Below are 11,400 nucleotides of genomic sequence, written 5' to 3'. Positions count from 1 at the left end.
AGACAGACTGATAAAAATTTTGCACACTACAAATATTTTTTATTGCAGTTTAATCCTAGTCCAAGGTTGGCATAGCTCAGTAAGAGCAGATTATAGCGGTGATTCTCATTTTGGTATGTGTAAGAATCACCAGACTTTCTTTTAAAAATCATCTCTAGACTTTGTTTCAGTCTCAGGGTAGGACCTAAGAATCCTCATTTTTTTTTACAAGTTCTGATAAATCACTGTTTGAGAAATACTTTTGCAGGGCCAGAATCGCAGTTTTTAAAAATGTATTCAAAAGTAGTTAAAAGTTCTTGAGAGTTGACTAAGGACTAACAGGCTAACAGGAAACAATATATAAGCCTAAATGCCTGTTAAGAAACTTAAGGACCTGAGACACTGCTATTCTCTTGTCATCCTTGTTTCTCTGAAAGAAATATTCATGGGAAGACCTGTTTATAGTTTTTCAAAAAGGGTTCGTGATGAGCATTGTATAAGTGCCTTTGGAGAGTTAATTGATCCTAATGGCTAACAGGATTCGGCTGTCACAGTGTTCATCTTCACTAGTGAGGTAGTCCAGCCAGGGAGGTGTGATTAATACTATCAGCTGATTTTGGAACTCATCTCCCCAAATCTTCCCTGGGTGGCATTAGAGTCACACTGCAGAGTTCTTAGGGCTTTCCTTTTATAATTATCCTGCAAACCATCCACTACTGTAAGCCTGTTTTTCAGGGAGATTAATAAAATAAAACTTCTGATTATTTAGTTAAAATCACATTCCACTCATTCCTCCTTGAAGTTATTTTCCGGCCAAGTGGATTGCACTAATCATATACGACATTGAGTTGTTTCTTTTTAGCACATTGGCTTTTGTATCTGTCACATTTTCCCAAATTTTATCACATTTCACACAGTCCTGTTTCGAATTTTTGCGTTTTTTTCCTAGTCAATATAAAGTATGATAAAATGACCTTTTATTTGAGGCAAACTTGAAATAAGTATATAAGAAAAATAGAAGGAATTGCCTTTAGCAGAAAGTACTTAGTCTAAGAATATTGTTATCAAGTTTAATGTAGGCCTAGTACTTTTATAAACATTGTAAATAGCGTCATACAGAAATTGTAATCAGATTTGATGGAGTTTCTTCAATGTCCAAAAAGCTTTTAAACTTGATCTTTGGTGCCTGTCATTTCTTGACACCTACTGGTTAATAGTTACCTTTAAGTCCCTTTTGTGGCTAGGAGCAGATTCCTAGCATCTTGCAGTGTCAAGGGCTATTCTTATTTTTTAGCTGCCCATTTACTGCCTGTTTTATGCCTGAGATGTTTCCAGGCTTCTACACATTTACAGAGATGACTGACATATACTGAGTTCAATCAAAGATGAAGCCAGCTCATTTAAAGAGTTGATGATTTATTACTTTTCTTCTGCAGAGTGATGAGACTTTACCATCATAATTTCATTATACAGAAAATTAGAAATATGGTAAAAATTTCCAAGAGAAAGGATGTGTTGCAAAATGACCCATTCTCTTAGAAAGGCACAAGTTGGGAGCAACTCACTCAGTTTCTTCCTTGCAGTGAAAGATGATTGAAACCATGAACTTGAGCTTTTTAGGGAATGTACGAACCTTGTAATTTGAGCCCACAGTCTATTAAGGAAATGATACAGTGCTATCTGCAGCTGGGTGGAGTAACTCTAATATTTAATTTAAAAATTTACAAATATGTTATCCTATTCTGCAGCACAGTCTTTGTAAAATTGTGTATATTGCCTACTCATATCAGTAAAAGAACCAAGGCAAAAAAGAAGAGAAAAACAAAAGCCCCAAAAGACTAGAAGGATACAACCAAAATGGGTTTTGGAATAATAGTTTTTTTTTTAATCTCTTTTTAGTCTTTATAATGAATGACTGTAACTCCCAATGAGAAAAACTTTGTTTAAAAAGAAAGCACAAGTTTATGGAAGTGTGAATAACACGTTCAACAATTAACAACACTGTTGAACTTTTACAGTATGCCAGAAACGTGTTGTTTCACCTGGTATTCCCAACTATCCTGCATCCATCAGTATGAAATATTCCCTTCTAAACCATGAGATAGTTTAGGCATGGTAGCAAGGCAGAAGCAGTACAGGTTATTAGCAAGAATTATCAGTGTGCAGCTAAATTATTAGTCATGAAATCATTGCAAATCTCCTCTTAACACGTAAAAGCAGTAATGCGAACCAGACATTAGGACCTCTAAATCTCAAGAAATTGGTTTGTTATTGTTAGTGTGATACTGCCTGGCCCAACTTTGGTGATCAGGAGGGATGTTTCTGAGGCTAACAAAGCCAGACTTTAGCTAGCATCAGAAGAATCACCTGGAAAACTTGTTAAAACTCATTTTACTGGGCTGCACAGGGTCCAGAGTTTCTGATTGAGTAGGTATGGGGTAGAGCCCAGAAATTTGCATTCCTAATAAGTTTCTAGGTTATGCTGATGCTGCTAGTTTACAAGAACCACTGGTCTAGTAGTTCCCATCCCCCAGGCGTATCAACAACAACAAACAAACAAACAAAAACCTGAAGATTTTCTTTTTTTTGCATTTATAAAATTTCAGACCCTATCCTTATCTCCTGAATCAAAGTTAAAGTCACTTAATTGGCTGCATGCTCAGTATGCCATCAGGGTCCATTGGACCCAGTCTTCATTTTTAAATTTTCTTGAGCAGTTCTATTTGTAAGAATTGTTATTTCATGTCATTTACTTTTTCTTAGGGGACCTTCCAGAAAATAAAGAGAAAATTGAGTTATATTTTTTTCTATAGAATAAAGCATATTTGATCTTGAAATTACCATATTGGTGTATTGGCCCCTTTTATAAACCTAAGATACATTATAAGATTTTAATGACCTTATTTTCCTGTATCTGGAAACATTTTGCTATTTCATTATTTTAGGAATCATCTAATATTACTCATCAATTATTCTCAACTATGCTAAAAAGAATAACATGATGAAATCCTCCAGAGCAGAGGTCAGCAAACTGTGGCCCCTGGGCCAAATCTGATCTGCTACCTGTTTTTGTACATTAAGTTTTATCGTCGCATAGCCTTGCCTCTTGTTTTATATATTGACTATGGCTGCTTTCATGCTACAACGGCAGAGTTGAGTAGTTGTGAAAGAAACCTGATGGCAGGTGAAGCTGAAGATATTTTACTATCTGATTCTTTTCAGAAAACTATAGTATTCTCATCCAGTTAGTCATTCAACAGAAAGGACTTCAGGCAAAAACATGAACCAACTCCTTTTGCTAAAAGAATGTATAACAGTCTTCATCTTTTATGAATCTGTGCATGCTAATTTATTTGATACTGTTTGTAAGTGGAGAAATGCTAATGGAAGGTGACTGGAAAGGAATGGAAAAAAAATCATTGGATTGAGTATTCAAATTGTTTATAAATCTAAAAGTGAAAATGTTATACAAATTATGGAGCAAAGATGGTTGTCTTCCATGTCTTATAAGCCATGAAAGATTTTAAAAATTCCTTCAAGCATTGTGTTTTGATGATGCAAGTGCATAAAGAAAAAGCAAAACTAATAATAAGCTATAACCAATTAGAGATGTATCTGAAGTCTAAAATCAGTATTTACAGGATGGTTATGTTCCAGATACATGCATGAAGATAGTAAGCAGTTATTTGCACTTAGAGGAAATGCCCATTTATAGTGTGTTTATTTGTTTGTTTTTAAATCAGGGAAACTCAGAATAAAAATTTGGGTTTACTATATCTTATTAAAATTTCTAACAGTTTTTTTCAGGCTTTTTATTCTTTTGTAAATTGTTCATTAAATGATTAAAAATAAGGGAAAATAGATCGTGAGAAGCCTCCACGAAGCTGGCTCATGCACTTACTCCCTCTCTAGACCTTACCCCCTCTGTACAGTGGGACCTAAGCGGTTTCAGAGAACCTTCCCATTTATACAGTGCATGGGGGGAGGGCCTTTGGGGAGACTGCCCTCACCCATGCGTCTTTCAAGGCCACCTTAGCCACCAGCTTCTTGCGGTTGGGCTTGTTTATGTACTGCTGCTTCTGGAACATCTTATCCAGCGCCTTGCACTGCACGTCGGAGGACACGTCTCTATGCAGCATGCCCCAACGAGGCTTGCCGCGGGCGGCCAGTGGCCCAGGAGAAAGTCCCGGGCTGGGCACGACGCTGGAGGATGCTGCAGAGGCCAGGGGTGCGAGGACTGCTCTTGCTAGGATCTACCTTTGGCAGGTCCTTTGTGTGTTTTGACCAACCATCCATCCATGTCAGGTTCCTCACTCTCTATCACCCGGCATCCTCCTAGCCTCAGGGTACCTGTGGTCCCAAGCAGACACCGCAGCCCCAGGTCTGCCTCAAGACCTTTCTGCTCAGCTCTAGCAGCTGCTGTCTTGTTCTTGTTCCGAAAAGAAGAATCTGGATTAGCACAGCTCAGTTTTGCTGACAAATTTTTTAATCATAAGTCACAGCTTACTGGACAGGCTGCTCTCCAGTCCAAGGCCACATCAGTTCACCTCAGCTGAGGCATAGAGCAGTGTGAGAAGCACCTGGTGGAGAACACAGCTCTTTAGAGCAGTGAGGACTGTAGCTCTTGTTGGGCTTGTCTGCACTCGGTTCTAACCTAGGTTGTGTCTAGGACTGCTCCACGTTCACTGTCTTCTTAGCCAACAAGAATAAATGCTAGAGGACTTCCCTGGTGGCACAGTGGTTAAGAATCTGCCTGTCAATGCATTTGGGGACAGGGGTTCGAGCCCTGGTCCAGGAAGATCCCACATGCTGTGGAGCAACTAAGCCTGTGCGCCACAACTACTGAGCCTGTGCTCTGGAGCCCGCAAACCACAACTACTGAGCCCATGCGCTGCAACTACTGAAGCCCGCACGCCTAGAGCCTGTGCTCTGTAACAGGAGAAGCCCGTGCACCGCAATGAAGAGTAGCCCCCGGTCGGCGCAACTAGAGAAAGGCCGCGTGCGGCAACGAAGACCCAACACAGCCAAATTAATTAATTAATTGATTGATTTTTTAAAAAAAAGAATAAATGCTAGCCTCCTTAGCCATGCATTCAAGGCTGCACCCTCTTAAATGTGCCCACTTTGCTGATCGTGCCTCCCACTCTCACCCTCTTTGCCAGACTATTTACTGCAAAACCCAACATAGATATTTCCACCTCCAGGCCTTGGTCACGCTGTGCCTACCTTCCCTCCCCCACCCCTGCCATCCTTCAAAGGCCAGCTGAAGTTATTCTTCCTTTATACCAATAACAGCTACTCTTTGTTGAACATCTGCCATGAACCAGGTATTCTCCCAGATACTTTACATACATAACCTCATTTAATCCTTTCTACTTACCTTTCGAAGTAGGTATAATTATCCCCATTCTACAGGAGGCTTGGAGAAGTTAAAGTACTTACCCAAATTCATGGAGGGAGTAAATGTCAAAGTTGGAATTCCGGCCCCAGAGTCTGATGCAGAGTCTATACTTTTTCTTAAACCATGCTTAATCGTAAAGAATTTTCTGATGAGTTGTAACCCCAGTTTTCTTGCCCTTTTTTGAATAGTACTTGATGTCTATTCTGCATGACTGATTTGACATTTAACAAATGACTACTTATGATACAATTGTCTTTTTTAAAATAAATTTATTTATTTTAAAAAAATAAGGGAAAAGGTATGTTGGAACAAGATGATAGTGATAACTGTTTTTCCTAGTATACTGAAAATTACAGGCTTCAGGGGAAAATACAGGTTTAACAAGATTTGCCATGAGTTAATTGTTGCAAGGCGAGTGATGGGTATATGGGGTTTCATTGTATTCTTCTTTCTACTTTTGTGTATGTTTGAAGTTGTCCATAATAAAAAAGTTTAAAGTTTCCCATGTGAATATGATGATTTAACATGGTTGGAAACTCCAGATGTTACTTAGTTTTCAAGTTTCACCAGGTCCAGTCAGAATGTCCCCTTCTACTCTTTACCCTTTTTAGTAGGAAGGGGAGTGGAATTGCTACAAGCTGAGTGGCAGGTGGACAGGCAGTTGGGTGGGGACCTTTATCAATGTAGTTGCTGTACACCAACTGTGTGTTCAGGTGGCACTGGTAGGGGAGGAAGATCCCTTTCCTCTGCTCCTGTACTTGGAAATAATAAGTTTGAAGATCCAAGGCTGTCTAGCTTTCTGATAAAGTTGCAAAAATTTGCTTAGATAAAATTTTTTAAAGTTGTTGATTAGTTTTATGCATGAGTACGTCAAAACTTTTATTAGTAGCCAGCTGGTTATAGCTTTTACAACTCATAAAATGACCTATTTAATTTTCATTTTTAATTTTATAAGTTAGTTATGTAAGTTATAATATAGTCTCACTACAAAAAAAATTCCGACAATTAAACAAAGGTTACCACTAATCTACTTGTACACAATATACAAGTATACAATATACTTGTGTATATTTTCAGGTCTTTTTCTATATATGGTATATAGAAATATGAATATATATGATAATTTAAAATATGTGGTTTTGTCAATGTTGTAGAAAAAACAGTTGGAATCATGCATATGCTGTAGCTTTATTAAAGTATCTTGAAGTTCATTCTGTATCAGTATATATAGATCTACCTCATTTTTTATTACTGCATTGTATTTCATAGTATACTACTTTGTTTAAACATTTCAAATGTCAAACTGTAAAACAGTCCTTGAAATTAGCAATGTGCTGTCACATTTCGTCCCATTGTTTATTTATGGCAGGAATACATCTTATGAAGAATGTGTAATTGATTGTTTAACATTGTTTTAATAAGAAACCTTTCCCAGTATGGGAATATGGGAGGGTTTTGTTTTTCTGTTTTTTTCTGCTTACATGTAACATGTGCTGACCACCTTCCACATCTCTGACTTCATAAAACTTCTAAAAGTCATCTCATCACTGTAAGTCTGAAACTACTAAATAACATTAAAATATTTAGAACATATCATAATCTTTCTTTGCTAGAAGCTTTTATAGAAATACACAAAGCTGCTACCATATTTTTAGAAAAGTAACTACACTTTGAAACAAAAATCATATATTTTGAAAAATGATCTCTCCAATTAGATAAGTGAATATACAACTCCAGTAAAGGGATTAGAATAGGAGTTTCCCACGTACCCTTTTTCAAAAAAAATAATTTATTTTTGGCTGCATTGGGTCTTCCTTGCTGCACGTGGGCTTTCTCTAGTTGCAGCAAGCGGGGACTACTCTTCGTTGTGGTGCGTGGGCTTCTCATTGCGGTGGCTTCTCTTGTTGCAGAACGTGGGCTATAGGTGCGTGGGCTTCAGTAGTTGTGGCTCGTGAGCTGTAGAGCACAGGCTCAATAGTTGTGGCACACGGGCTTAGTTGCTCCACAGCATGTGGGATCTTCCTGCACCAGGGCTCGAACCTGTGTCCCTGCATTGGCAGGTGGATTCTTAACCACTGCACCACCAGGGAAGTCCCTCCCACCTACCTTTATGTTTGCTTTAGGTGAAAATATTGAGTCCAAGAGGATGGAAGAGATAAATTCCCATCATATCATCAACTGATGAAAATTGAACTGTAGAGAAGAAAGAAGGATGTGTGTTTATTTAAAAGACCTATATCCTTTGACACAGCAGTTCTTTCTTCAGAAATTTGTTACAGATATCCTTGTGTAACTATAGTTAAGTACAATAATGTTACTTGCAGTATTGTTTTTAATAGTGAAAAAGTGGAATAATAAAAATATTCAATGGGGACTTCCCTGGTGGCACAGTGGTTAAGAATCCACCTGCCAGTGCAGGGGACACACGTTCGAGCCCTGGTCTGGGAAGATCCCACATGCCGTGGAGCAATGAAGCCCATGCGCCACAACTACTGAGCCTGCACTCTAGAGCCCACGAGCCACAACTGCTGAGCCCCTGTGCCACAACTACTGAAGCCCGTGGGCCTAGATCCTGTGCTCCACAACAAAGAGAAGCCACCGCAATGAGAAGCCTGTGCACTGCAATGAAGAACAGCCCCTGCTTGCCTCAACTAGAGAAAAGCTGCACGCAGCAACAAAGACCCAACAGAGCCAAAATTAATTAATTAATTAATTTAAAAATATGCAGTGGAATTGTGGCTATGTGTAGTGATATGAAAGGTCTCCAAAATTGTTGTGTGAAAAAGTTCAGGACAGTTTTTCTGATGAGAATCTCATTTGCGGAAAATAAACTGAGAAAATATATACATAGTATACATTCTTGTATATAACTGGCCCCATTCTTGTACATGACTGTCTACATTACCTATAAATTTACAAAAGATGAACAATAAACTCTTAAATCATTGCTTTCAGGAATGGAGTTGGTAAATTGGGGAAGGGAGACTAGCTTCATTTTTAGGTACCTTTTAAAAATTATGTTAACACTTGGTAAAATGGGTTTACAAAACATAAGTTATCAAATTTGTAGCTTCAGGATTCTGAAGGTAGGGCCTCGTTAAAAATTTAGTTGCAAATGCCAACTTCTGTGGCTTTTCTGCTTGTTCATACATGAATTGAGTAATTTCAGAAGCATAAGCACTTCTAGACCACAATATTTCAATGTACTTTTTTAGCCCTGTCCTTGTGACCTGAGTTTTATTAGGGATATAACTGTTGATTAATTCAAAATGAATATAAAATAACTAAAATGTCCAAAGTAAGGCAAGCACTTAGATCATGGAATACTAGTCATTTCTGAAAACTCAAGAATATTTTTGTACTAAATTTGGCAGGTGTTCTGTTAAAGCACCTATGTGAAAAAATTTGATGGGCTTTAGGGAGCCTCACATTTTGTTATTTTGGGTTATTTTGTGTCTTTCTCACGTTTTTAGATACTGAGAAGTTTTCATCATTCCACAGCAGTCCCCAAACGTATAGTCTCTGGGTTGGCAGGAAGGTTGCACCTCAGTCTTTACTAAGGTTCTCTCTACTCAGTCACAGGTTGGGCAAGGTTCTAGAATCTGTGCAAGGATATTGGGATAGGAGTGCAATCTAGTCCTCAAGACGTTTGCTCAAATGAGTTACTGCTGAAACATTTTGCATTCTGGTCAGGATGGCCTTTCAGGTGTAGCACCTTCCAGGCACATGACCATCTGCTGTTTCTATGCCCCATCTTAGAGGCATCTGCAAGCTTGGCTCTGGGTCCATCTGCCAGGATACTGTACACCGCTCCAATTCCTCTCTGGTGTTGTGTGGCTTGATGGCTCCACCAGGAAGCCCCAGCAGCACTACCGACTCCCCATATACACACACAAGTGCAAACACACACACATAACACTCTTCAAAATGGAATCTTTCTCACCTGTAGATAAAACCCTCACTTTCTCTCCCTGTTCTACACAAATGTTTTTTCTACACCCAGTCAATTGATTATCCTTGCTATCTATTCAGGACGTTTTGTCTTTATCTGCCCTCCTCCTGCTTCTACCTATCCTACTAGTTCCCTTAATTATTTTGCAACATGAAAACCAAAGAGGTACTGGGCTGTTTCTCCGTTCTTTGCCACAACTTTCTTCTGGGGCAGTGAACACAAAGTCCATTATCTTTTTAAAAGGGGGTAAGGGAAGGGGTCTACCAGGAAAAAAAAAATTAGGTTCATCTTTCAAAAATACTTTGCTATAGTTTTTTGTTTGGCTTGGTTTTTTAATACTTCATTCCTCCGAGTTTATCTTTTAGCAGCTCAGTCTGTTACTGAGCTTCAAATGGTTTACAGACGGTCCAATGCACATATTTCTTTCCTGCTTCTTGCTAAAATAAAGCTATCTTTGGTTGTGCATTTTGTGCAACCAGTAAATCTGATAATTCGTAAGCCATTCTCTACTGTAGTCTTCTCAACCTTCCTTCCTCTGTGTACTACTGAGGCCTGGGACACACACACTTACCAGTAGTAGTGTCTTAGTAAACTGTCTTAAGGAGACAGTTTGAATGTGTATCTAAAATCCTTCAAATTAAATTGTTCCCTCTATTGTCACTTTGTTTATTCCCCACATTCTTCCATTTCTTAACCCTTTTCTCTCGCAGCTCCTGTAGTCCTGTGCTTTTGACTTGATATCCCTTACAAAATGCAGCTCCAGTGTGACTGAAAATAAAATCTAGGATCCCAACTCATTTATAAATTGGACATTAACTTTTGTTCATATACTGAGCAAGGTTAAATAATCAGAATTGGTTTGTAATGTTTATAGGAAAGCTATAAAGAGTAGACACTAAAATTGATTCATATGTCAATAGTGCATGGTATAGAAAGGGATCGCTTAGTACTAAGTAATAAAAGGCAGCAAGCTATAATCACAACATTAAATGAAAAAGGGCAAGCCATTTTAACAGTGAAGTGTTTTGCCATTTTTTCCACAGTTGATGAAAGTCACATTTTTAAGTTGAATTTGTACTCTTTTCCACATAGTAAATTATATTTGAATTAAAATATTCAATGATGTGACTTCCAGTTGTGCTTTAATATTTTACACTTCCACATGGGAGAGCTTCTACTAAGCTCATATCTCTTTTATCACTTACATATAATTTAGAAGATCAGAAATACATGTGATCTTCTGAACATGATCTACTGGGTTAATTTAAATTGCTTTGGTGTTAATAATTCAAGTTTTCCCCTTTCTTTTCCCATTAAGGATTCTGGACTCTACTTATAATATCCCTAACTGCCGGATTCTCCTGCTGCAGCTTTTCTTGGACAGTGACTTATTTTGATTCTTTTGAACCAGGAATGTTTCCTCCTACTCCTCTTTCACCTGCCAGGTTCAAGTAAGTATTCCTGTTTCTTTTTTTTTTTTTCCCAACCCATTCTGCTGAAACCTACTAAAATAGAAGCAAGAGGCTGCTTGCTTGTGAGATAATACTTTGAGGCCCCAGTCTTTAATCTATAAAATACAAATGACTCAAAGTTTTCAGCTTGGCTCAGCCTTTAGATAAGTGGAGAAGAATATTTTCAACTCTGTAGATAATTCAGTGGTGGTCTAAAAAAATTCAAGGAATAATCTAATAAGTAAGAAACTTTGATGGCTATTTGTCCTTTGGGGATGGAATTTCATTTAAAACAGTATATGAAGGCTGAATTAATGTTAGCAGTATGAAAGTTTTACAAGATTCATGCGTAGTCAGACTTGTAACAGCTTAATAATTGGATTGAAATTTTCCTCAGATTTAAACTTCGTATAATAATTAGCAAGCATTTATGGCACCCAGTTTATATGTCTAGACCAGATTAGATGCGTTTCATAGTGAAACATTATATTTCTTTGGTCTATATTTTCTGTTTCAAGGAGTTCCAGAAAATTCAGTAATCAGCATTCTAATCTAGTTTATTTATATTGGGAAGACTCAGGTTTTATAAATTGCCAAATAAAAGCATCTAAGACCTC

The 11,400-nt window shown here is 38.0% G+C and overlaps 1 protein-coding gene across 5 annotated transcripts in view; it reads left to right on the top strand.

The window, feature by feature from the left end:
- ARL6IP6 (ADP ribosylation factor like GTPase 6 interacting protein 6) overlaps positions 1–11,400 on the top strand; it is a 44,902-nt gene that overhangs the window by 12,306 nt on the left and 21,196 nt on the right. For 4 of the 5 annotated variants that reach the window (XM_029224732.1, XM_029224729.1, XM_029224728.1 and 1 more), the window contains one exon: positions 10,651–10,783. In XM_029224732.1, the coding sequence (XP_029080565.1) occupies positions 10,651–10,783 (133 nt within the window). Of the gene's footprint in view, positions 1–10,650; positions 10,784–11,400 lie in introns of those variants that run through there. The other variant, XR_003793861.1, reaches the window with a different exon arrangement.

The sequence above is a fragment of the Monodon monoceros genome, unplaced genomic scaffold, assembly GCF_005190385.1.
Source record: "Monodon monoceros isolate NGI ecotype Baffin Bay Population unplaced genomic scaffold, NGI_Narwhal_1 Super_Scaffold_16, whole genome shotgun sequence".
NCBI classification, from domain to species: Eukaryota; Metazoa; Chordata; class Mammalia; order Artiodactyla; family Monodontidae; genus Monodon; species Monodon monoceros.
Note: the sequence above shows the minus strand (reverse complement) of the source record. Positions and strands in the feature narration are given on the sequence as shown.